General features: G+C 44.8%; 1 protein-coding gene across 1 annotated transcript in view; it reads left to right on the forward strand.

The window, feature by feature from the left end:
- The window catches only part of tecrl2b (trans-2,3-enoyl-CoA reductase-like 2b), a gene marked incomplete at both ends in the record, with an annotated part of 31056 nt that extends 5442 nt beyond the window's left edge, over positions 1-25614 (forward strand). Inside the window, 9 exons of the mRNA XM_084193625.1 lie at positions 16328-16431; positions 18086-18201; positions 18824-18929; positions 22005-22077; positions 22302-22345; positions 22655-22712; positions 22936-23024; positions 24743-24788; positions 25487-25614. Of these exons, the coding sequence (XP_084049751.1) occupies positions 16328-16431; positions 18086-18201; positions 18824-18929; positions 22005-22077; positions 22302-22345; positions 22655-22712; positions 22936-23024; positions 24743-24788; positions 25487-25614 (764 nt within the window). The remainder of the gene's footprint in view (positions 1-16327; positions 16432-18085; positions 18202-18823; positions 18930-22004; positions 22078-22301; positions 22346-22654; positions 22713-22935; positions 23025-24742; positions 24789-25486) is intronic.
- Positions 25615-27972: the final 2358 nt, after the last annotated feature.

Below are 27972 nucleotides of genomic sequence, written 5' to 3' on the forward strand. Positions count from 1 at the left end.
TTTCACACACTGTTGCTGGTATTTTGGCCCATTCCTCCATGCAGATCTCCTCTAGAGCAGTGATGTTTTGGGGCTGTTGCTGGGCAACACAGACTTTCAACTCCCTCCAAAGATTTTCTATGGGGTTGAGATCTGGAGACTGGCTAGGCCACTCCAGGACCTTGAAATGCTTCTTATGAAGCCACTCCTTCGTTGCCCGGGCGGTGTGTTTGGGATCATTGTCATGCTGAAAGACCCAGCCACGTTTCATCTTCAATGCCCTTGCTGATGGAAGGAGGTTTTCACTCAAAATCTCACGATACATGGCCCCATTCATTCTTTCCTTTACACGGATCAGTCATCCTGGTCCCTTTGCAGAAAAGCAGCCCCAAAGCATGATGTTTCCACCCCCATGCTTCACAGTAGGTATGGTGTTCTTTGGATGCAACTCAGCATTCTTTGTCCTCCAAACACGACGAGTTGAGTTTTTACCAAAAAGTTCTATTTTGGTTTCATCTGACCATATGACATTCTCCCAATCCTCTTCTGGATCATCCAAATGCACTCTAGCAAACTTCAGACGGGCCTGGACATGTACTGGCTTAAGCAGGGGGACACGTCTGGCACTGCAGCATTTGAGTCCCTGGCGGTGTAGTGTGTTACTGATGGTAGGCTTTGTTACTTTGGTCCCAGCTCTCTGCAGGTCATTCACTAGGTCCCCCCGTGTGGTTCTGGGATTTTTGCTCACCGTTCTTGTGATCATTTTGACCACACGGGGTGAGATCTTGCGTGGAGCCCCAGATCGAGGGAGATTATCAGTGGTCTTGTATGTCTTCCATTTCCTAATAATTGCTCCCACAGTTGATTTCTTCAAACCAAGCTGCTTACCTATTGCAGCTTCAGTCTTCCCAGCCTGGTGCAGGTCTACAATTTTGTTTCTGGTGTCCTTTGACAGCTCTTTGGTCTTGGCCATAGTGGAGTTTGGAGTGTGACTGTTTGAGGTTGTGGACAGGTGTCTTTTATACTGATAACAAGTTCAAACAGGTGCCATTAATACAGGTAACGAGTGGAGGACAGAGGAGCCTCTTAAAGAAGAAGTTACAGGTCTGTGAGAGCCAGGAATCTTGCTTGTTTGTAGGTGACCAAATACTTATTTTCCACCATAATTTGCAAATAAATTCAATATAATGTGATTTTCTGGAAAAAAAAATCTCAATTTGTCTGTCATAGTTGACTTGTACCTATGATGAAAATTACAGGCCTCTCTCATATTTTTAAGTGGGAGAACTTGCACAATTGGTGGCTGACTAAATACTTTTTTTCCCCACTGTATATATACAAAAGTATGTGGACACCCCTTCAAATTACTGGATTCGGCTATTTACGTCACACCCGTTGCTGACAGGTGTATAAAATGGAGCACACAGCCATGCAATCTCCATAGACAAACATTGGCAGTAGAATGGTCTTACTGAAGAGGTCATTGACTTTCAACGTGGCACCGTCATAGGATGCCAACTTTCCAACAAGTCAGTTCGTCAAATTTCTGCCCCGCTAGAGCTGCCCCGGTTAACTGTAAATGCTGTTATTGTGAAGTGGAAACATCTAGGAGTAACAACGGCTCAGCCGCGAAGTGATAGGCCATACAAGCTCACAGAACGGGACCGCGGAGTGCTTAAGCGCGTAGCGCGTAAAAATCATCTGTCCTCATTTGCAACACTCACTACCGAGTTCCAAACTGCCTCTGGAAGCAACGTCAGCACAAGAACTGTTTGTCGGGAGCTTCATGAAATGGGTTTCCATGGCCGAGGAGCCACACACAAGCCTAAGGTCACCATGCGCAATGCCAAGCGTCGGCTGGAGTGGTGTAAAGCTCGCCGCCGTTGGACTCTGGAGCAGTGGAAACACGTTCTCTGGAGTGATGAATCACCCTTCACCATCTGGCAGTCCGACGGATGAATCTGGGTTTGGTGGATGCCAGGAGAATGCTACCTGCCCAATGCATAGTGCCAACTGTAAAGTTTGGTGGAGGAGGAATAATGGTCTGGGACTGTTTTTCATGGTTTGGGCAAGACCCCTTAGTTCCAGTGAAGGGAAATCTTAACACTACAGCATACAATGACATTCTAGACGATTCTGTTGTTCCAACTTTGTGGCAACAGTTTTGGGAAGGCCCTTTCCTGTTTCAGCATGACAATGCCCCGTGCACAAAGCGAGGTCCATACAGAAATGGTTTGTCAAGATCGGTGTGAAAGAACTTGACTGGCCTGCACAGAGCCCTGACCTCAACCCCATCAAACACCTTTGGGATGAATTGGAACACCGACTGCGAGCCAGGCCTATTCGCCCAACATCAGTGCCCGTCCTCACTAATGCTCGTGGCTGAATGGAAGCAAGTCCCTGCAGCAATGTTCCAACATCTAGAGTGTTTGATGAGTGGAGGCTGTTATATCAGTAAAGGAGGGACGAACTCCATATTAATGCCCATGATTTTGGAATGAGATGTTCGACGAGCAGCTGACCACATACTTTGTCATGTAGTGTACGTCCAGAATATATTTATGAAATATATAACTTGAACACATCATAGAATATGTATGTAAATATTTTGTATATATATATATATATATATATATATATATATATATATGTTAATTAAATATAGTTAAAAAGTATTTGATCCCCTGCTGATTTTGTACGTTTGCCCACTGACAAAGACAGTCTATAATTTTAATGGTAGGTTTATTTGAACAGTGAGAGACAGAATAACAACAACAAAATCCAGAAAAACGCATGTCAAAAATGTTATAAATTGATTTGCATTTTAATGAGGGAAATAAGTATTTGACCCCTCTGCAAAACATGACTTAGTACTTGGTGGCAAAACCCTTGTTGGCAATCACAGAGGTCAGACGTTTTATATAGTTGGCCACCAGGTTTCCACACATCTCAGGAGGGATTTTGTCCCACTCCTCTTTGCAGATCTTCTCCAAGTCATTAAGGTTTTGAGGCTGACGCTTGGCAACTTGAACCTTCAGCTCCCTCCACAGATTTTCTATGGGATTAAGGTCTGGAGACTGGCTAGGCCACTCCAGGACCTTAATGTGCTTCTTCTTGAGCCACTCCTTTGTTGCCTTGGCCGTGTGTTTTGGGTCATTGTCATGCTGGAATACCTATCCACGACCCATTTTCAATGCCCTGACTGAGGGAAACTTCAGACGGGCATGTACTGTATATGTGCTTTCTTGAGCAGGTGGACCTTGCAGGATTTCAGTCCTTCGCACCAACTGTTGTCACCTTCTCACCAAGCTGCTTGGCGATGGTCTTGTAGCCCATTCCAGCCTTGTGTAGGTCTACAATCTTGTCCCTGACATCCTTGGAGAGCTCTTTGGTCTTGGCCATGGTGGAGAGTTTGGAATCGGATTGATTGATTGCTTTTGTGGACAGGTGTCTTTTATACAGGTAATAAACTGAGATTAGGAGCACTCCCTTTAAGAGTGTGCTCCTAATCTCAGCTCGTTACCTGTATAAAAGACACCTGGGAGCCAGAAATCTTTCTGATTGAGAGGGGGTCAAATACTTATTTCCCTCATTAAAATGCAAATAAATTTATAACATTTTTGACTTTTTTTTGTTGTTATTCTGTCTCTCACTGTTCAAATAAACCTACCATTAAAATGATAGACTGATCATTTCTTTGTCAGTGGGCAAACGTACAAAATCAGCAGGGGATCAAATACTTTTTTCCCTCACTGTATTATGCTGAATTGTAATGTTGAGTCAATTGACCTGTGGTACCTTGCCATTAGGTTCCCAAAGTGGGGTTGAAAATAAATTATTCAGCTATTGGGGCCTGTTACCTGCCACTTATAAAACATAGTAAGATTGGCTATGTTTATTAAGAAAAGAGACACATGATACAATAAATAAATAAAGGGAACACTTAAACAACACATCCTAGATCTGAATGAATGAAATAATCTTATTAAATACTTTTTCCTTTAAATAGTTGAATGTGCTGACAACAAAATCACACAAAAATGATCAATGGAAATCAAATTTATCAACCGGAAAACCACAATATAGGCTGATCCAACTTTGATGTAATGTCCTTAAAACAAGTCAAAATGAGGCTCAGTAGTGTGTGTGGCCTCCACGTGCCTGTATGACCTCCCTACAACGCCTGGGCATGCTCCTGATGAGGTGGTGGATGGTCTCCTGAGGGATCTCCTCCCAGACCTGGACTAAAGCATCCGCCAACTCCTGGACAGTCTGTGGTGCAACGTGGCGTTGGTGGATGGAGCGAGACATGATGTCCCAGATGTGCTCAATTGGATTCAGGTCTGGGGGACGGGCGGTCCATAGCATCATGCCTTCCTCTTGCAGGAACTGCTGACACACTCCAGCCACATGAGGTCTAGCATTGTCTTGCATTAGGAGGAACCCAGGGCCAACCGCACCAGCATATGGTCTCACAAGGGGTCTGCGGATGTCATCTCGGTATGCGCAGTGTGAACCTGCTTTCATCTGTGAAGAGCACAGGGCGCCAGTGGCGAATTTGCCAATCTTGGTGTTCTCTGGCAAATGCCAAACGTCCTGCACGGTGTTGGGCTGTAAGCACAACCCCCACATGTGGACGTCGGGCCCTCACACCACCCTCATGGAGTCTGTCTCTGACCGTTTGAGCAGATACATGCACATTTGTGGCCTGCTGGAGGTCATTTTGCAGAGCTCTGGCAGTGCTCCTCCTGCTCCTCCTTGCACAAAGGCGGAGGTAGCAGTCCTGCTGTTGGGTTGTTGCCCTCCTACGGCCTCCTCCACGTCTCCTGTTGTACTGGCCTGTCTCCTGGTAGCGCCTCCATGCTCTGGACACTACGCTGACAGACACAGCAAACCTTCTTGCCACAGCTCGCATTGATGTGCCATCCTGGATGAGCTGCACTACCTGAGCCACTGTGTGGGTTGTAGACACAGTCTCATGCTACCACTAGAGTCAAAGCACCGCCAGCATTCAAAAGTGACCAAAACATCAGCCAGGAAGCATAGGAACTGATAAGTGGTCTGTGGTCACCACCTGCAAAACCAGCTCGGGGTGTCTTGCTAATTGCCTACAGCATGTGAAATGTATTGTCAATCAGTGTTGCTTCCTAAGTGGACAGTTTGATTTCACAGAAGTGTGATTGACTTGGAGTTACATTGTTGTTTAAGTGTTCCCTTTATTTTTTTGAGCAGTGCATTTCTCCCGAGCTGTCAATTACAATTTGAAATGTTCCAGAGCCCTGCCCCCCAGTCCCGCCTCCAAATGACTAGCGTTAGCGCAATGACTGGAAGTCTACTAGCACAGACACCCATAGACTTCCAGTCATTGCGCTGACGTTAGTTAGCATTGGCTTGCGAAACTACCTCTAAATTCCTTCACACTGGACACAGAGACATAAAAAGGGTATCCACGAGTTCATCTGACTCTGGAGAACTAGACTAAGGGCCTAATTGCCAAAATCCCGAAGTATCCCTTTGAGATACTCTTCAAGGAGGTAGGGTTTCAGACGTTTTCGAAAGATGGGCAGAGACTCTGCTTTCCTGACTTTAGGGGGAAGCTTGTTCCACCATTGGTGTGCCAGGACAGGGAAGAGATTGGACTGGGCTGAGTGGTAGCTGCAGGGGTGGGAGGGCCAAAAGACCAGAGGTGACAGAACAGAGTGCTCGGGTTTGGATGTAGGGTTTGAGCATATCCTGAAGGTAAGGAGGTGCAGTTCCTCTTGCCACTCCGTAGGCAAGCACCAGGGTCTTGAAAATGATGCGAGCTTCATCTGGAAGCCAGTGGAGTGTGACATGGCAGAACTTAGGAAGGTTGAACACCTGGGCTGAGCGGGATCTACCCTCCCGTAGGGGTGGGAGGGCCAAGAGACCAGAGGTGGCGGAACGGCATGCTCGGGTTGGGATGAAGGGTTTGAGCATAGTCTGAACATAAAGAGGTGCAGTTCCCCTTGCTGCTCCGTAGGCAAGCACCATGGTCTTGAAGATGATGCGAGCTTCCGATGATAAGTGCACAGAGGTAATTTGTACATTATGTTTAGTTATTCTGATGGGACCTTCAAACTTTCTGAGGTCACAAAGGGAAACAATGCATTTTCTTGTTTGTGTTGTGTGCTTTTTTCTATTGCATGTGGCATGCATTTCATTACATTTCTTGCACATATATCACCATATATTATGAACTATGTATTACTCATATATAAAAATATATGAATTATTGATATAGAAATATATTGGCCATAAATAATCATATAATAATGTCACAAATATTTTTAACAAATACATGTAAATATATGAATGGCACATACAGTGGGGAGAATAAGTATTTGATACACTGCCGATTTTGCTGGTTTTCCTACTTACAAAGCATGTAGAGGTCTGTAATTTTTATACTAGGTACACTTCAACTGTGAGAGACAGAATCTAAAAATCCAGAAAATCACATTGTATGATTTTTAAGTAATTAATTAGCATTTTATTGCATGACATAAGTATTTGATCACCTACCAACCAGTAAGAATTCCGGCTCTCACAGACCTGTTAGTTTTTCTTTAAGAAGCCCTCCTGTTCTCCACTCATTACCTGTATTAACTGCACCTGTTTGAACTCGTTACCTGTATAAAAGACACCTGTCCACACACTCAATCAAACAGACTCCAACCTCTCCACAATGGCCAAGACCAGAGAGCTGTGTAAGGACATCGGGGATAAAATTGTAGACCTGCACAAGGCTGGGATGGGCTACAGCACAATAGGCAAGCAGCTTGGTGAGAAGGCAACAACTGTTGGCGCAATTATTAGAAAATGGAAGAAGTTCAAGATGACGGTCAATCACCCTCGGTCTGGGGCTCCATGCAAGATCTCACCTCGTGGGGCATCAATGATCATGAGGAAGGTGAGGGGTCAGCCCAGAACTACACGGCAGGACCTGTTCAATGACCTGAAGAGAGCTGGGACCACAGTCTCAAAGAAAACCATTAGTAACACACTACGCCGTCATGGATTAAAATCCTGCAGCACATGGAAGGTCCCTCTGCTCAAGCCAGCGCATGTCCAGGCCCGTCTGAAGTTTGCCAATGACCATCTGGATGATCCAGAGGAGGAATGGGAGAAGGTCATTTGGTCTGATGAGACAAAAATAGAGCTTTTTGGTCTAAACTCCACTCGCCGTGTTTGGAGGAAGAAGAAGGATGAGTACAACCCCAAGAACACCATCCCAACCATGAAGCATGAAGGTGGAAAACATCATTCTTTGGGGATGCTTTTCTGCAAAGGGGACAGGACGACTGCACCGTATTGAGGGGAGGATGGATGGGGCCATGTATCGCGAGATCTTGGCCAACAACCTCCTTCCCTCAGTAAGAGCATTGAAGATGGGTCGTGGCTGGGTCTTCCAGTATGACAACGACCCAAAACACACAGCCAGGGCAACTAAGGAGTGGCTCCGTAAGAAGCATCTCAAGGTCCTGGAGTGGCCTAGCCAGTCTCCAGACCTGAACCCAATAGAAAATCTTTAGAGGGAGCTGAAAGTCCGTATTGCCCAGCGACAGCCCCGAAACCTGAAGGATCTGGAGAAGGTCTGTATGAAGGAGTAGGCCAAATCCCTGCAGCAGTGTGTGCAAACCTGGTCAAGACCTACAGGAAACGTATGATCTCTGTAATTGCAAACAAAGGTTTCTGTACCAAATATTAAGTTCTGCTTTTCTGATGTATCAAATACTTATGTCATGCAATAAAATGAAAATTAATTACTTAAAAATCATACAATGTGATTTTCTGGATTTTTGTTTTAGATTCCATCTCTCACAGTTGAAGTGTACATATGATAAAAAATTACAGACCTCTACATGCTTTGTAAGTAGGAAAACCTGCAAAATCGGCAGTGTGTCAGATCAAAGCAAATCAAATCAAATTTTCTTGGCCACATGCGCCGAATACAACAGGTGCAGACATTACAGTGAAATGCTTACTTACAGCCCTTAACCAACAGTGCATTTATTTTTAACAAAAAAGTAAAAATAAAACAACAACAAAAAAAGTGTTGAAAAAAAAGAGCAGAAGTAAAATAAAATAACAGTAGGGAGGCTATATATACAGGGGGGTACCGGTGCAGAGTCAATGTGCGGGGGCACCGGCTAGTTGAGGTAGTTGAAGTAATATGCACATGTGGGTAGAGTTAAAGTGACTATGCATAAATAATAAACAGAGTAGCAGCAGCGTAAAAGGATGGGGTGGGGGGGCAGTGCAAATAGTCCGGGTAGCCATGATTAGCTGTTCAGGAGTCTTATGGCTTGGTGGTAGAAGCTGTTGAGAAGTCTTTTGGACCTAGACTTGGCACTCCGGTACCGCTTGCCGTGCGGTAGCAGAGAGAACAGTCTATGACTAGGGTGGCTGGAGTCTTTGACAATTTTGAGGGCCTTCCTCTGACACCGCCTGGTATAGAGGTCCTGGATGGCAGGAAGCTTGGCCCCAGTGATGTACTGGGCCGTACGCACTACCCTCTGTAGTGCCTTGCGGTCGGAGGCCAAGCAGTTGCCATACCAGGCGGTGATGCAACCAGTCAGGATGCTTTCGATGGTGCAGCTGTAGAATTTTTTGAGGGTCTGAGGACCCATGCCAAATCTTTTCAGTCTCCTGAGGGGGAATAGGCTTTATCGTGCCCTCTTCACGACTGTCTTGGTGTGTTTGGACCATGATAGTTTGTTGGTGATGTGAACACCAAGGAACTTGAAGCTCGAAAACTGTTTCATTACAGCCCCGTCGATGAGAATGGGGGCGAGCTCAGTACTCTTTTTTTTCCTGTAGTCCACAATCATCTCCTTTGTCTTGGTCACGTTGAGGGGGAGGTTGTTCAAACGGCCTGGTCTCTGACCTCCTCCCTATAGGCTGTCTCATCGTTGTCGGTGATCAGGCCTACCACTGTTGTGTCGTCGGCAAACTTAATGATTGTGTTGGAGTCGTGCCTGTCCATCCAGTCATGGGTGAACAGGGAGTACAGGAGGGGACTGAGCACGCACCCCTGAGGGGCCTCCGTGTTGAAGATCAGTGTGGCAGATGTGTTGTTTACCTACCATTACCACCTGGGGGCGGCCCGTCAGGAAGTCCAGGATCCAGTTGCAGAGGGAGGTGTTTAGTCCCAGGATCCTTAGCTTAGTGATGAGCTTTGAGGGCACTATGGTGTTGAATGCTGAGCTGTAGTCAATGAATAGCATTCTCACGTAGGTGTTCCTCTTGTCCAGGTGGGAAAGGGCAGTGTGGAGTGCAATAGAGATTGCATCATCTGTGGATCTGTTGGGGCGGTATGCAAATTGGAGTGGGTCTAGGGTTTCTGGGATAATGCTGTTGATGTGAGCCATGACCAGCCTTTCAAAGCACTTTATGGCTACAGACGTCAGTGCTATGGGTCGGTAGTCATTTAGGCAGGTTATCTTAGAGTCCTTGGGCATGGGGACTATGGTGGTCTGCTTGAAACATGTTTGTATTACAGTGAAGACACTTGCCAGTTGGTCAGCGCATGCTCGGAGTACACATCCTGGTCATCCGTCTGGCCCTGCAGCCTTGTGAATGTTGACCTGCTTATAAGTCTTACTCACATCGGCTACGGAGAGCGTGATCACATAGTCATCCGGAACAGCTGGTGCTCTCATGCATGCTTCAGTGTTGCTTGCCTCGAAGCGAGCATAGAAGTGGTTTAGCTCGTCTGGAAGTCTTGTGTCACTGGGCAGCTCACGGCTGTGCTTCCCTTTGTAGTCTGTAATAGTTTTCAAGCCCTGCCACATCCGACGAGCGTCAGAGCCAGTGTAGTACGATTCAATCTTAGTCCTGTATTGACTCTATGCCTGTTTGATGGTTCGTCGGAGGGCATACCGGGATTTCTTATAAGCGTCCGGGTTAGAGTCCCGCTCCTTGAAAGCAGCAGCTCTACCCTTTAGCTCAGTGCGGATGTTTCCTGTAATCCATGGCTTCTGGTTGGGGTATGTACGTACGGTCACTGTGGGGACGACATCATCGATGCACTTATTGATGAAGCCAGTGACTGATGTGGTGTACTCCTCAATGCTATCTGAAGAATCCCGGAACATGTTCCAGTCTGTGCTAGCAAAACAGTCCTGTAGCTTAGCATCTGCGTCATCTGACCACTTTTTTATTAACTGAGTCACTGGTGCTTCCTGCTTTAGTTTTTGCTTATAAGCAGGAATCAGGAGGATAGAGTTATGGTCAGATTTGCCAAATGGAGGGCGAGGGAGAGCTTTGTATGCGTCTCTGTGTGTGGAGTAAAGGTGGTCTAGAGTTTTTTTTTCCTCTGGTTGCACATTTAACATGCTGGTAGAAATTAGGTAGAACGGATTTAAGTTTCCCTGCATTAAAGTCCCCGGCCACTAGGAGCGCTGCATCTGGATGAGCGTTTTCCTGTTGATTTATGGCCTTATACAGCTCATTCAGTGCAATCTTAATGCCAGCATTGGTTTGTGGTGGTAAATAGACAGCTATGAAAAATATAGATGAAAACTCTCTTGGTAAATAGTGAGGTCTACAGCTTATCATAAGATAGTCAGGCGAGCAAAACCTTGAGACTTCCTTAGTATTTGATTTTGTGCACCAGCTGTTGTTTACAAATATACACAGACCGCCACCCCTTGTCTTACCGGAGTCAGCCGTTCTATCCTGCCGATGTAGTGTATAGGCCACTAGCTGTATGTTATCCATGTCGTCGTTCAGCCACGACTCTGTGAAACATAAGATATTACAGTTTTTAATGTCCCGTTGGTAGGATAACCGTAATCTTAGGTCATCCAATTTGTTCTGCAATGATTGAAGATTGGCTTATAGGATTGATGGGAGCGGCAGTTTACTCGCTCGCCGTCGGATCCTTACAATGCACCCCGACCTACGTCCACGATATCTCAGTGTCACGATCGTCGATAGATGAAGCGGACCAAGGCGCAGCGTGATAAACGTACATATTTTATTGAAGTACACCACACGAACAAAACAATAAACGAAACGTGAAGTCCTAGGTTAACACAAACCTTTCGGAACAAGATCCCACAACGTAACATGCCATCAGGCTGCCTAAGTATGGACCCCAATCAGAGACAACGAGCTACAGCTGTCTCTGATTGGGAACCACCCTGGCCAACATAGAAATACACGATCTAGAACGAAAAACCTAGAAAACTAAACAAGGAAAATCCACACCCTGGCTCAACATTTAAGAGTCCCCAGAGCCAGGGCGTGACACTCAGTCTCTTCCTCATGCGAATGACGGGGATTTGGGCCTTGTCGGGTGTCCGTAGGATATCCTTCGCGGCCGCCTCGTTGAAGAAAAAATCTTCGTCCAATACGAGGTGAGTAATCGCTGTCCTGATATCCAGAAGCTCTTTTTGGTTATAAGAGACGATGGCAGAAACATTATGTACAAAATAAATTACAAATAACGCGGAAAAACACACATAATAGTACAATTGGTTAGAGGGTTGTAAAACGGCAGCAATCTTCTCCGGCGCCGTTCATATTCAGCAAATACTTGTTCTCCCCACTGTATATGTTAAATACTACCACATTTGGATAAGTAATACATGTAAATATATTTAAATATGTAACAAAAATATTTAAACGTATTTAAAAACGGCCAAAATCGAATATGTACATGTATTTATTAACTCGGTGGACAGTTTATTAGGTACACCACCCCATTCACGAAAATGGATCACGTCGCCGTGGCTTGCTAAATAAAGCAGGCAGACAGGCATCGAGGCATTCAGTTACTGTTCGATTTAACATTAGAATGGGCTAAACGCGACTTTCAGCGTGGTATGATCGTCGGTGCCAGGCGCGCCAGATCCAGTATCTCAGAAACGGCAGCCCTCCAGGGCATTGTCTAAGGTTTACCGAGAATGGTGCAATAAGCAAAAAACATCCAGTCAGCGGTAGTCCTGTGGGCAAAAACAGCTCGTTGATGAGAGATGTCGAAGGAGAATGGAAAGAATCATGCAAGCTAAAAGGCGGGCCACAAACAGACAAATAACAGCGCAGTACAACAGTGGTGTGCAAAATGGCATCTCAGAACGCACAACTCATCGATCACGGATGGGCTATTGCCGCATTACGACCACACCGGGATCCACTCCTATCAGCTAAATACAAGAAGAAGCGGCTCCAGTGGGCACGCGATCACCAACATTGGACAATTGAGGAGTGGAAAAACATTGCCTGGTCCGACGAATCTTGGTTTCTGTTGCGTCATGCTGATGGCAGAGTCAGGATTTGGCATAAGTAGGGCTGTGGCGGTCATGAAATTTTGCCAGCCAGTGATTGTCAAGCAAATAACTGCCGGTCTCACGGTAATTGACCACTAATGAACATAAACACATTTAGCATCTCCTGTCTTCCACGCATAGCCTACAAGCCACTGATGCAGACCTTTGGAACATCTACATTTTAATAAATCAAAGTCTAATGAATCCATGTAATATAGCCTACGCCGTCACAATAAATCAATTATTTATTTTAGACAGGTCTAAAGAAACATGATATGAAGAAAATGTAGTCTATTTCAGAAGAACAGAATAGCATACTCTCAGTTGTCCTTACATTAGGCCCTGATCTGGCTATGCCATATGGCTGTGGGCTACACTAGTTAATTTAGCAGACAAGAGTTACTTAGACTTCCATGGCGTTATTTTATATTATTTTATAGTATGAAGAATACAATTGAACATAGCTGAATAAAATAGAAAGGATATTTTCTCCAAACGATTTGAGGGAGTGTGCACATGTGGCTATTCTGTGTTGAGCGGTTAACAAAGAAACAGGTACTCCTATATGCTTCATTTAGAGTTATTTATGTCATTTTTGTTGTGATACAAACGTTGGGCTCTATGTTTTAATACATTCTAAGGCTGCATGATGCTACTCTAATGATGATTTTTTTAAAGTCTCATGAAGGGCATGAGTTCTGCTTTGTTTTTTTTGCGCAGGCTGTACACACTTCATCAGTCTCTCATTCGCAATTTGACAAGCACTTGATAATGCCTCAAATTTCCCGGTGGCATTCCCTTTGTGTGTCTGTCATGCCCCCTAAAAAAAAATCCATGCCTTTTGTGGCCATTAGCCGTTGTGCCCTTGGGTTGAATACAATAATTATAATTCCCTTCTCCCTGCTGCATGCTCCAAAGCGGCTCTCACTGAAATGGCTCTCCGTCACGTGATCGGGTCTTTCTCACAGGCTACAAGTGAAGACAGACACATCTGGGACACAGCTGCGCGCGTCCTTATCCAATTCCGAGGTGCATATTGAAGATATTGGAAGAACTGTCCACGTTTACTTTTCGTCAGCCAACAAGATAAGTAGGCCTAACGAACAGCAAAAGCACTAGCCTATCTCAATCTAAGATTTAAGTAATTTAGCAGACGCTCTTATCCAGAGCGACTTACAAATTGGTGAATTGAATTTAGGATAGCCAGTGCGTTGTAGAAGGATTACTGTTAGATTATTCCAGGAATTCCTTAAAGAGGTAGGGTTTCAAGTGTCTCCGGAAGGTGGTCAGTGACTCCGCTGTCCTGGCGTCGTGGGGGAGCTTATTCCACCATTGGGGTGCCAGAGCAGCGAATAGCTTTGACTGGGCTGAGCGGGAACTGTGCTTCCGTAGAGGTAGGGGGGCTAGCAGGCCAGAGGTGGATGAACGTAGTGCCCTCGTTTGGGTGTAGGGTCTGATCAGGGAATCTACTATCCCCCATAGTACAAAAGTTGACCTATTCTATTCTGTGCGAGAAATAAATATTCCAAACATAGTCTGGGACAGTTGTGGGAAGCGATAGATCCCAAATTAATACAACCACTAGCATCAAAAAAACTTTTTTAAGCAATGAGGCTGACACAACAGATCAGAACATTTGGCTTAAAATGTTGATAAACTATTCGGCTATTTCTTCACATTATAAGTGCAGCAATGCGCACACGGCAGTAGGCTGTAAGCACAAATCTTCCATTATCTCAAAAGTGACCGCAAATGCGATTATGCATGTCATTAGTTTATTATAAAGGTGCATTTCTATGGTGAAAATTATCTTCCCCCAAACTTGAAACTCACGTGCTGCGTATATATGCAAGTTAGGCTCTACATCCCGTGGTAAAGCAGATTCATGTGCTTAATTTTAAGAAGTTATTTGGCCACTTTAGTTGTGATACAAACCTTATCAAAACATATAGGCCTATGGGCTAGGCTACATGAGGTGTGCGACTATGATTAGAAAAAGTAGCAAAAAAAAAGGCATGCGTTTCTTGCCTTACTGCACACAAGCTAGAAATCATTCATAAGTGATAATATATCATTCACAAGTGATAGACTAATATTGTCACCCATCAGACTATTCTTGATTTAATCTTGTCTTTACATATACTAAATAATATATGTGTGAAATTTGTTTTGATTTCAAATGGACCATTATCATGCACCTGTCTCGAAACATCTATGCACTTAAATAGCGAATGGAGGCTTTTGCCGTGGTTCATTTTCATGCCAGCCAGGTAGGCTATGCTCCTGTTGTAAAGAGAAGCAATGTGCTTAATATTATAAAAGTGGAGAAATAAGTATAGTAGGCCTAGCCTATAGAAAGCTGATGGGATCTTTCTCTTTTTAATAGAGGCCATCACTCTGTTTTTTCTCATGCAATTGCATGGCCTATAGAAATGTTGCGCAACATGAGCTCATGGGCTCTCCATTAAGTGTTTGATTAGATTTTCGATTACATTTGCATTGATGGTCAGAGTGATTAGAGGGACAATAGAGTGCCGAGTACCAGGCAGTTAGCAAGTTTGGTAGGCTACTAATGACCATCAGCAGCATCAGAGCTTGGAGAAACCTAATTACCGTGACTAAATGGTCATCTGGAATTTGACTGCCGTCATGACTGGTGACAGCCGGTGTGGCGGTAATACGGTCACCGCAACAGCCCTAGGCGTAAGCAGCATGAGTCCATGGCTCCATCCTGCCTAGTGTTAACAGTACAGGCCGGTGATGGTGGTATACTGGGGTGGGGAATGTTTTCCTGGCACACGTTAGGTCCCTTGAGGCCTATTGAGCAATGATTGAATGACATTCCCCGAAGAATTAAGGCTGTTCTGGAGGCAAAGGGTTCCGACCCAGTACTAGATGGTACTGATAAACTGGCCACTACATGTGTGACATATATGGACATATATAAGTAATAAATGTATTTAGATATATTTATTTCTCAAATTAGTGCACATACTACATATGTATTTGAAATATATGTCAATAAATTAGTCTTCGGTATGGGCGTGGTTAGAACCTTCGTAGGAGCATTGCTAAATCTCAGAGCTGTTTCCCAAAAACATCGTTATTAACGTTACACTTGAAAACGTTCGTAATTTAACACCCGTCTCAGACCACTTGTAGAATAACTAAGTGTGTCGTTCAATATTAGAATCACATGGTTTATCCCACTCTCTGTGACCACCGATAACTTCAGAAACAAAGTTGATTACAAATACAAAGTTGCCAATGTCTTTGCAATTGATACAAACAATCAACGTATAGAAATATGTTTCAGATGAAAACCGAGATGACTGCATTAAAATATAAACATTATAGGCTATAGGCCAATTTCAATCATATTGAAATACATTTAATGTTCAATCAATTTAATTCTATTTTGCTACATGTTGTCACGACTACCGTCGAGGCTGCCCCCTCCTAGCTCGGGCAGGCTTCGGCGTTCGTCATCACCGGCCTTCTAGCCACTGCCGCTCCATATACCATCATTCCATTTGTCTTGTCTTGTCAATCACACACACCTGGTTCATATCCCCTCATTAGTCTGTGTATAAGTGTTCCCTCTGCCCCCCTTGTCCTTGTGGGTGATTGTTTATTTGTGAGAGTAGTGTAGCTCGGTGGAGCTACTCGTACCTTGTATTGCCGGGGTAGATGGTTTCCCCTGTGCCTGTTTTCTGTGGTCGCTATCCAGCGCAACTGTGTACGACGGAATAAACTCTGTATTCGGTGATATACCCTCCTGCGCCTGACTCCTTCTATCACACTCACATTTGTTGGCTACTGTCAGTAATTTGTCTCAACATATTTCATGATGTGTAGCCTAACATGTGTGCAATGATGTGCCTAAATCGGTGATTTAGTGCATTTTTATTGGGTAGGCTAAGCGAATAAGCCGCCTCAAAAGTACTTTATAGTCCAGGACTAGACTTAATCTGTGTCCAGGAAATGGCTGCTAAATAAATCATATTGGTATACAGAACTGTAACCATGACAACAACGCTCCATTTTGTCAGATGGAGAGTCCCTGAAGGACGATGAGGTATTGGAGAATCTACCGGTGGGAACCACGGCAACAATGTTCTTCCACGACCTGGGACCGCAGCTGGGGTGGACCATGGTGAGACCACGATGTTTCTGGGATATTGGACTGTACTGTCGTTTGGGAACAGCAAACAGTGAGCGGACATGTTGCCTGTCAGTGTCCCATGTCTTCTCCTGTACAGGTGTTTCTGGCAGAGTGTATCTGACCTCTCTTCTCCTGTACAGGTGTTTCTGGCAGAGTGTATCTGACCTCTCTTCTCCTGTACAGGTGTTTCTGGCAGAGTGTATCTGACCTCTCTTCTCCTCTCCAGGTGTTTCTGGCAGAGTGTATCTGACCTCTCTTCTCCTCTCCAGGTGTTTCTGGCAGAGTGTATCTGACCTCTCTTCTCCTCTCCAGGTGTTTCTGGCAGAGTGTATCTGACCTTTCTTCTCCTGTACAGGTGTTTCTGGCAGAGTGTATCTGACCTCTCTTCTCCTCTCCAGGTGTTTCTGGCAGAGTGTATCTGACCTCTCTTCTCCTCTCCAGGTGTTTCTGGCAGAGTGTATCTGACCTCTCTTCTCCTCTCCAGGTGTTTCTGGCAGAGTGTATCTGACCTCTCTTCTCCTCTCCAGGTGTTTCTGGCAGAGTGTATCTGACCTCTCTTCTCCTCTCCAGGTGTTTCTGGCAGAGTGTATCTGACCTCTCTTCTCCTGTACAGGTGTTTCTGGCAGAGTGTATCTGACCTCTCTTCTCCTGTACAGGTGTTTCTGGCAGAGTGTATCTGACCTCTCTTCTCCTGTACAGGTGTTTCTGGCAGAGTGTATCTGACCTCTCTTCTCCTCTCCAGGTGTTTCTGGCAGAGTGTATCTGACCTCTCTTCTCCTCTCCAGGTGTTTCTGGCAGAGTGTATCTGACCTCTCTTCTCCTGTGCAGGTGTTTCTGGCAGAGTGTATCTGACCTCTCTTCTCCTGTACAGGTGTTTCTGGCAGAGTGTATCTGACCTCTCTTCTCCTGTACAGGTGTTTCTGGCAGAGTGTATCTGACCCCTCTTCTCCTGTACAGGTGTTTCTGGCAGAGTGTATCTGACCTCTCTTCTCCTCTCCAGGTGTTTCTGGCAGAGTGTATCTGACCTCTCTTCTCCTCTCCAGGTGTTTCTGGCAGAGTGTATCTGACCTCTCTTCTCCTCTCCAGGTGTTTCTGGCAGAGTGTATCTGACCTCTCTTCTCCTGTACAGGTGTTTCTGGCAGAGTGTATCTGACCTCTCTTCTCCTGTACAGGTGTTTCTGGCAGAGTGTATCTGACCTCTCTTCTCCTGTACAGGTGTTTCTGGCAGAGTGTATCTGACCTCTCTTCTCCTGTACAGGTGTTTCTGGCAGAGTGTATCTGACCTCTCTTCTCCTCTCCAGGTGTTTCTGGCAGAGTGTATCTGACCTCTCTTCTCCTGTACAGGTGTTTCTGGCAGAGTGTATCTGACCTCTCTTCTCCTGTACAGGTGTTTCTGGCAGAGTGTATCTGACCTCTCTTCTCCTGTACAGGTGTTTCTGGCAGAGTGTATCTGACCTCTCTTCTCCTGTACAGGTGTTTCTGGCAGAGTGTATCTGACCTCTCTTCTCCTCTCCAGGTGTTTCTGGCAGAGTGTATCTGACCTCTCTTCTCCTCTCCAGGTGTTTCTGGCAGAGTGTATCTGACCTCTCTTCTCCTATCCAGGTGTTTCTGGCAGAGTGTATCTGACCTCTCTTCTCCTCTCCAGGTGTTTCTGGCAGAGTGCATCGGTCCCCTCTTCATCTACCTCTTCTTCTTCTTCCATCTCCTCAATATGTACGAGCAGAAAGATGACTATACCTCCAGTCCCTGCTCAGTGGTCACGTACGTATATTCTAGCAAATTCCGAGGGTAGCCCCGACCAGTCCAGTGGCTTCCTTCGGAAGAGCATGTCCCCACGTTTCTCTATACCAAGTCCCTCACATGCACACTCTTCTCCGATGGCGTCACAAGCGCCGTCCCACTTCTGACACCAATGTAGCTATATTTGGGGGTAGCCCCGACCAGGACTAGAACCCGGGTCCAGCGACTGTCAACCCAACACCTTAGATTTTATGCCAAGAGATCTGAACCTCTTGACGAGGTCGCTAAGGTTTTGAGTTACGGTCGCTACAATATTCTAGAACGTCTGCGTCGTTGCTGTGAAAGAGAACATGTTCTCAGTCAATTCACCCAGTATAAAAAGGTAAACTGTAGCTGTAGTAGTGGTCCTCTGTAGCTCAGCTGGTAGAGCACGGCGCTTGTAACGCCAAGGTAGTGGGTTCGATCCCCGGGACCACCCATACACAAAAATGTATGCACGCACGACTGTAAGTCGCTTTGGATAAAAGCGTCTGCTAAATGGCATATTATTTATTTTTATTATTATTTAAACTACGAAATAATGATAGCTACTTTGTCCTGTATCCCTTCTCTACCCCCACTCTTGCCTTCTCTACCGCTGTAGGCTGGCGTGCGTGTGCCACTGTCTCCACTACTTCAGGAGGTTGTTGGAAACCATCTTCATTCATCGGTTCTCCGATGGCACCTTGCCACTGCACACCATCATGAGGGTACGTTCCACCTAACTCAAACCTGGTACATCACCTAAAACATTTGGGAATTCAGCAGTTGTTTACATGTAGCTCAACTGGTCAACGATCAAAGATTAATTATAAGATAATGTGACTTACCTGGCTAAACACTTGTGAATGTTCATCCTAAAACGGAATTAAAACTTAATCAGGCAAAATAAGCTGATAGATAGATGCTAGCAATGGCCATTTTTAATTAGGTGATGATCTTCCCCCATGTATCGAAACATCTGATCAGGGAGGGAGGGAGGGAGGGAGGGAGGAATGGAGGGGGAGGGAGGGAGGGAGGGAGGTCCACACAAAACATGAAACATGACATAATACAGAACATTAATAGACAAGAACAGCTCAACGACAGAACTACATACATTTTTAAACGGCACACATATCAATACATACACACAAAATATCTAGGTCAAATAGGAGAGAGGCGTTGTGCCATGAGGTGTTGCTTTATCTGTTTTTCTAAACCAGGTTTGCTGTTCATTTGAACAGTTTGAGATGGAAGGGAGTTCCATGCAATAATGGCTCTATATAATACTGTAAACTTTCTTTAATTTGTTCTGGATTTGGGGACTGTGAAAAGACCCCTGGTGGCATGTCTGGTGGGGTAAGTGTGTGTGTCAGAGCTGTGTGTAAGTTGACTATGCAAACAATTTGGAATTTTTAACACATTGTTTCTTATAAAAAAGAAGAAGTGATGCATTCAGTCTCCTCAACTCTTAGCCAAGAGTGACTGGCATGCATAGTATTTATATCAGCCCTCTGATTACAATGAAGAGCAAGACGTGCCGCTCTGTTCTGGGCCAGCTGCAACTTAACTAGGTCTTTCTTTGAAGCGTTTGACCATATGACTGGACAATAATCAAGATAAGACAAAACTAGAGCCTGCAGGACTTGGTTTTTGGAGTGTGGTGTCAAAAAAGCAAAGCATCTCTTTATTACGGGCAGACCTCTCTGAATCCACAATATGGCAAAGATTGAAAAGCCATAAAACATATGTTTTCTCAACAACAGGTTATGGTCAATAATATCAAAGGCTGCACTGAAATCTAACAATACAGCTCCCAAAATCTTCTTATTATCAATTTCTTTCAACCAATCATCAGTCATTTGTGTCAGTGCAGTACATGTTGAGTGCCCTTCTCCATAAGCATGCTGAAAGTCTGTTGTCAAATTGTTTACAGAGAAATAGCATTGTATTTGGTCAAACACAATTTTGTCCAGTAGTTTGCTAAGAGCTGGCAGCAAGCTGATAGGTCTGCTGTTAGAACCAGTAACGGGTAGTGGAATGACTTTAGCTTTCCTCAACACTCGCTACCGAGTTCCAAACTGCCTCTGGAAGCAACGTCAGCACAAGAACTGTTCGTCGGGAGCTTCATGAAATGGGTTTCCATGGCCGAGCAGCCGCACACAAGCCTAATATTAGCATGCGCAATGCCAAGCGTCGACTGGAGTGGTGTAAAGCTCGCTGCCATTGGACTCTAGAGCAGTGTAAACTGCTGACTGCGAGCCAGGCCTAATCGCCCAACATCAGTGCCCGACCTCACTGATGCTCTTGTGGCTGAATGGAAGCAAGTCCCCGCAGCAATGTTCCAACATCTAGTGGAAAGCCTTCCCAGAAGAGTGGAGGCTGTTATAGCAGCAAAGGGGGGGACCAACTCCATATTAACGCCCATGATTTTGGAATGAGATGTTCGACGAGCAGGTGTCCACATACTTTTGGTCATGTAGTGTATATAGCATTCATGTCTATTCTATAGATGTTATATCATTGTATTGCTACTGCTGTGTCATCAAAGGAATTATCTAATTGAGTCTCATAAATGGCTAATATATGAACGTTATCTGATGTTTCATAAACCTTCATTCTAAGGCTACAAATATTAAAATGGGCTATTTTCAGCCCTTTCCTGGGTAGTTTATCAGAGATAGACACAGTGTGCTGTGGGGTTGAAGCTACGAACCCATAGGCTTGGCTCTCTCATCCCTTCCAGGCTTTTTGGGAGGGAGGGTGGACAATGAGCCTGTCATAGCGGATGTAAGCGATGTCCCCACGCGCTCTGGCAGCTTTATGGCCCGGGATATTTTTCTTCAGGATAGTCCTCGTTTAGGAAGATGTACGTTCCTCTCAAGTTCTTTCCAGAACAGCTACCTTGTCATTGAGCCTCACAAACTTGACCACTATCAGCCTGGGCCTGTCAACTGGGCCGGTGGTGGATTTTCCAATCCTGTGGTCGCGCTCCACATCAATCTTCCTGTGGTCCATCTTCAGTTTCTCCCAGATCAGGAGGGAGGGGTAGAGGGAGAGTGAGAAAGAAGCAGGGAGGGGGAGGGAGGAAGGGAGGAAGGGAGGGAGGGAGGGAGGGAGGGAGGGAGGGATTGGGAGGGAGGGAGGGAGGGAGGGAGGGAGGCTTATCTGAGGCATCATTTCTGAATAATCTCTTCGTAGGGCCCATGGGTCACGAGCCCTCTTCCTCCACAAACTAATCCTCGACCTCTCATCACCAAGCTTAGATTCCCTATGAACCAATTATCTTGGACTGACTGTTGAAAACAAACATATCCAATTATTTAAAGAGTTCTAGAGTTTGCATTCATTTGGCCATATGGCATCTGCAAGGAGAACTACGAAATATGCACAATATTCTATTCTAGATTTTCTATACTATATTATATATTATACTATTATATGATATACTATTCTATACTATACTATTATATACTATACTATTATATTACATACTATTCTATACTATACTATTATATTCTATTCTATATTATTCTATACTATACTATACTATACCATACTATTATGTTCTATTCCATTCTATTATATACTAGTATATCCTATTCTATTCCATTCTATTTCTATTCTATTCTATTCTATTCTATACTATTCCATTCTATTCTATTCCATGTTATTCTATTCCATTCCAATCTATTATATACTAATATATTCTATTCTATTCCATTCTATTCTATTCCATTCTATTTCTATTCTATTCTATTCTATTCCATTCTATACTATTCCATTCCATTCCCGCTACTCAGAACTGCCTGTACTACTGGGGGTTTGCTGCTTGGCTAGCCTACTACATCAACCACCCCCTCTACACTCCACCATGTGAGTACCACTGAACCAACATATGAACGAATGGTAAGGGGAAGGTAAAAGGGGATACCTAGTCAGTTGTACAATTGAATGCATTCAACTGAAATGTGTCTTCCGCTTTTAACCCAGCCCCTCTGAATCAGAGAGGTGCTGGGGGGGGCTGCCTTAAGAATGGATGACAACTCATACAGTTGATAGATGATTCTGCTGCTTAAGGAGCTGTCTGTCTCTTACAGCGTATGGGAATCTCCAAGTCTACTCTGCGTTGGTCGTGTTTCTGGTATGTAAGCCTAACGTTATATCTCCCAGCAGCATCGTGTTTTCATTAAGTGAGTTCAGACAACAGAGGAAAACATTCTTCGCCATCATCTGTCTTCGGAAATGGCTTCTTTCCCCAAAATGTATTTCTTTCTTTCTTTCTTTCTTTCTTTCTTTCTTTCTTTCTTTCTTTCTTTCTTTCTTTCTTTCTTTCTTTCTTTCTTTCTTTCTTTCTTTCTTTCTTTCTTTCTTTCTTTCTTTCTTTCTTTCTTTCTTTCTTTCTTTCTTTCTTTCTTTCTTTCTTTCTTTCTGTCTTTCTTTCTACTCCCAGCTCTGTGAAGCTGGAAACTTCTCAATTAATTTGGCTCTCAATAACTTGGGCTGCAGTGGTGAGTTGCTTTCCAGCATCTTTGAATGTGTTGTATTGATTGCATATCCTAGAACAATGTCATAGCCAAGATAGGTAATAGGCAGCCAAGTTCTTCAAATATTTCTCACAAATTGCTAGTTGAGTCGGCAACGTCCGTGTGGTAGTTTGCCAGTTCAGTCTGCCGAGAAGCTATTTCCGTGATGATGCACTCCTTCTCACAGTTGTGTCCTGCTGCCTACCAGGTCTGAGGCCCAAGCGGATCCCTTACCCCACCAGGAACCCCTTCACATGGCTCTTCTTCTTCGTGTCGTGTCCTAACTACACCTATGAGGTAAGGTCAAAACTCACAGAGGTAGATTGAGGACTCTAGTGCCCAAAAGCCCGTTTTAGCCTGGGCAGCGCCATTGAGGACTTTCACCATTTTTGAAGAAGTCAACTAGGTGGGACTTCCTATCGGCTTAAGGAAGGATCCCATAATTCCTTGCAGGTCATCCGTAGGGATCATCCAATGAACTGTACTCGTGAGGAAACATTCCATAACTCCAGGTTGCGGTAAATCCCCAACCTTGGCTTTATACCTGTTCAAACAACGCCCTCCAGGGGGCAGTGTGCACCCTTTTCAGTTTCTTTGCCAACTCATAGACGTAGCAGAAGAAAGAAAATGTACTTCTTCAAAATGGAGATGGCCTCAACGGCGCTACCCATACTCTCACAGACGCCATAACGGGACCGATACAATGATGCGTTATCTAAGTCTATGGTCAAACTACCAATTAGGATATTACCTTTTTCCATTTAGTCTATAATGTGATATAAATGAATGTATTCCATTTAGAGGACGCTTCTATCAGAAGCCGCTTTAATACGGTCATGCATATGTTTAAGTATGGGTGGCCCCAGTGGGAATCGAACCCAAGACCCTTGGTGTTGCAAGCGCCATGCTCTATTGACTCAGTCACACAGGACAGTGTAGTCTGGAGTCGCTGACCATGGGGTCACACAGGACAGACTGGAGTCGCTGACCATGGGGTCACACAGGACAGGACAGACTGGAGTCGCTGACCATGGGGTCACACAGGACAGGACAGACTGGAGTCGCTGACCATGGGGTCACACAGGACAGGGTAGACTGGAGTCGCTGACCATGGGGTCACACAGGACAGTCTAGACTGGAGTCGCTGACCATGGGGTCACACAGGACAGTGTAGACTGGAGTCGCTGACCATGGGGTCACACAGGACAGACTGGAGTCGCTGACCATGGGGTCACACAGGACAGGGTAGACTGGAGTCGCTGACCATGGGGTCACACAGGACAGTCTAGACCGGAGTCGCTGACCATGGGGTCACACAGGACAGGGTAGACTGGAGTCGCTGACCATGGGGTCACACAGGACAGACTGGAGTCGCTGACCATGGGGTCACACAGGACAGACTGGAGTCGCTGACCATGGGGTCACACAGGACAGTCTAGACTGGAGTCGCTGACCATGGGGTCACACAGGACAGACTGGAGTCGCTGACCATGGGGTCACACAGGACAGGACAGACTGGAGTCGCTGACCATGGGGTCACACAGGACAGGGTAGACTGGAGTCGCTGACCATGGGGTCACACAGGACAGTCTAGACCGGAGTCGCTGACCATGGGGTCACACAGGACAGTCTAGACTGGAGTCGCTGACCATGGGGTCACACAGGACAGTGTTGACTGGAGTCGCTGACCATGGGGTCACACAGGACAGGGTAGACTGGAGTCGCTGACCATGGGGTCACACAGGACAGTCTAGACCGGAGTCGCTGACCATGGGGTCACACAGGACAGTCTAGACTGGAGTCGCTGACCATGGGGTCACACAGGACAGTGTTGACTGGAGTCGCTGACCATGGGGTCACACAGGACAGTCTAGACTGGAGTCGCTGACCATGGGGTCACACAGGACAGTCTAGACTGGAGTCGCTGACCATGGGGTCACATGCTTGTATTGTGTGCACCTTCAAATAATATATATATATATAATAAACGTCTATGATGTGTTCTGATTCGTCAGGTGGGGACGTGGTTGAGTTTCTCCATCATGACACAGTGTGTTCCAGGTAAAACTATATGTATTTCACCATCTCCTATACTGTACTTAGGGAGTAAATGTTGAAGCTGTTTTACAAAAAAATACATATTTACAAACACGCATTTTCATAATACTAAGGCCTAGATTCAATCAGATCAAGCGTTAACCGGCGAAAGCCGACACCCGCACAGCTGGTGTCTTATTGGTGTCGGAGGTGTAACTAATTTGGAGCTGTAGAATTGGTGAAAAGCTGCTCTTGTGATTATTGTCACAAAGCCACACCCGTCCCACTCGCGTAAGAAGTTCAGAATGAGAAAGTGTAGACTGTAAGGAAATATAGCCACCCGTGGGAGAAAGTGTAGACTGTAAGGAAATATAGCCACCCGTGGGAGAAAGTGTAGACTCTAAGGAAATATAGCCACCGGTGGGAGAGAGGGTAGACTGTATAGAAATATATCCACTCGTGGGAAGAGAGTAGACTGTAAGGAAATATAGATACCCGTGGGAGAAAGTGTAGACTGTAAGGAAATATAGCCACCCGTGGGAGAGAGGGTAGACTGTATAGAAATATAGCCACCCGTGGGAGAGCGTCATGCCAGTTATTGTGCTATGTTAATAAAGGTTATGCTTGTACACTGCCAGTTCTGCAGTCTTGATAAAGACTGACAGAAGCGCATCAGTCACCATTTCGTGACTCTACTGACTGTTCTGTCTCTCTTTCCACAGTGGCTCTGTTCACGTTGTTGGGCTTCATCCAGATGACTATCTGGGCACGGGGGAAACACAAGATGTACACCAGCGAGTTTACAGACTACCCTGAACTAAGATCAGCTATCATCCCTCTGTTCCTTTGAGCCTAATCCTAAATTATACCCCTGTTCCCTATTAGGGTTGCAAAATTCTGGTAACTTTCCCCAAAATTCCCAGGTTTTCCAGAAATCCCGGTTGTAAACTCCAGGAATCAGAAGGGAATCAGCAGGAAATCCGGAAAATTCTCCGACCCAGGATTTCTGGAACACCTGGGAATTTGGGGGTGAATTACCAAAATTGTGCAACCCTATTCCCTATGCTTTCTGCCAGAGCCACATAGGCCTCTTGCCAAAAGTAGTGTACTACATAGGGTATAGGGTGCTATTTGAGAAAGAACCACGGATACTCAGTGCAGTGAGAGAGAGCAGTAACTGGACACGCTGGTGTAGTGCAGCTATAGGGATATATGATGTGGCTCTGGCTAAAAAAAAAGTGCACTACATAGGGAATATGGAGAAACAGATACCCAGTCAGAAAAGCGAGCTGTATATAAATCAGCACTGTGATTAGTCGGAATAGGGCTACAAGGCCTGTGACCTAGCGTCATCACTCAACTCCGCACCAGAGTGTACGTCTCTAGCAAAGGGTTGTGGGTTTTTTACACGGACACTGTTTACGTTAGGATGAATGTTCTGCAGGTGTGGAATGACACAATAGATTGGTTGATCCCTGTAGTCGTAGAGAATTGAAACGTTTTTATTCACCATAATCGTTGTTGCAGCACAGCTCATGTGGGTGACAATGTGTACACTGGTACAGTAGTGCCCTTGAACCTAGCGCACTTGAAGTCTAGTGCACTTGAAGTCTAGTGCACTTGTTCCTCTGTTGAAGGACTGAGAGCCCTGTTCAGTCAAAACAGATGTTAGGCTTTTTTTCAGGGTCAGACTGTGTTTAGGTAACTATAGTATTTAATTTGTGTGATATTAATCATATTTGATCTTATTTGTTTTAATTTATTTGTTTTGTAGTGTGTTTCTTTTTTTTTCCCCACAGTAACTGTGTTATTTAATGAACCCATTTGGATTTAGCAGGGCCCTGTGTTTTGCTGGAAAAGCATGGCATCAATTGCATCAATCGAAGTTGATACACAAATCTATTCTCACTAGTAATGCTAGCTGGGACAGGGATGGGGACCTGGCAGTCTGCGAGGGCCCCCCTCTTTTGAAGGGGGGGGGGGGGGGGGGTTGCATCAGCAGGTCGTCTCTTGTTATGTCAGTCAATCAGCAAAAACACATTTGATTAGTAAATTAGTCTAGTCGGCCAGCTATCTGAACTTAGTAATCATGGTTGAATTACCGGCCAGGGGGCCCCCCATTGATTTTGTTAGTCAGTCTCACTCAGATATCACATTTCTCTCCACCCTATGGAAAAATGTGTAGTAATTACAGGAAATTAGCTGTAAAACATCTCCTTTTGTTCTCCGCCCCATGGCTAAATGAGTAGAATTGCACGAAATTAACTCTAAAATGTAAGCACATGTGGGTATAGAGAACCGCGAGCAACTATGGCCCCCCTCATGCTGAGTTCAGATTGTTTTTTGTGGCCCCCCCCCACCCCCAACAAAGTTTCCCATCCCTGATCTAGGAAATGGAAGCGTTAACCATTTGCATGGTTTTCTTGTTTAGAAACAGCATTTGTGACATGTTAACTTCACAGATATCATGACATTTCAATTGACAAACAAAGACAAAAAAAAAAAAAAACTATGACTGAAAAGAGTTGAAAACAATTCAAAAAATGGTAACAATAAATTTAAATGCAATTTTTGGGGCGGTTTGTTTTGCTACATTGTGTGCGTTGTGTTTGAATCCACCATAACAGGAGTGGTAGCCTACACCTTATCCACAAATAGGTTGTACGTGCAGGCTTTCGTTCCAGCCAAGCAGAAACTCACCTGATTCAACCAATCAACTGAGAGTCATAGTCTTCAATCGAGACTGCTTGGCTAGAACGAAAGCCTGCACCCACACAGCCCTCTGTGGATAACATTTTCTCCCGATAACATTTTCTCCCTGTACTATATATTAGCTGAGCATATAAAGCTGTGCTTACTATGACTGTGATATGTGGTTGACCCACCTGGCTATCTTAAGATGAACTCACTAACTGTAAGTCGCTCTGCATAAGAGCTTCTGCTAAATGACTAAAATGTCAGTGTGATTGTAAGAAAATGAATACCATCCTAAAGTGCTGAAAATTTAAATAAAATATATATACATATATATATATATAAGCCAGGCAAGATATTGCTACATTATTTGAAAGGCTATAGAAGTTATCTAAACATTATTATTAGTTTTTGTAAATAAATGTCAGTGTAAAGGCAGCGCCACCTTGTGGTCCCCATATTGATACTGCGTTAAAAATAAATAGGGAACCTTTTCTCTGTGTAGGTGTGTATT

This window comes from Coregonus lavaretus (assembly GCF_964263955.1).
Source record: "Coregonus lavaretus genome assembly, contig: HAP1_SCAFFOLD_611, whole genome shotgun sequence".
Classification (NCBI taxonomy): Eukaryota; Metazoa; Chordata; class Actinopteri; order Salmoniformes; family Salmonidae; genus Coregonus; species Coregonus lavaretus.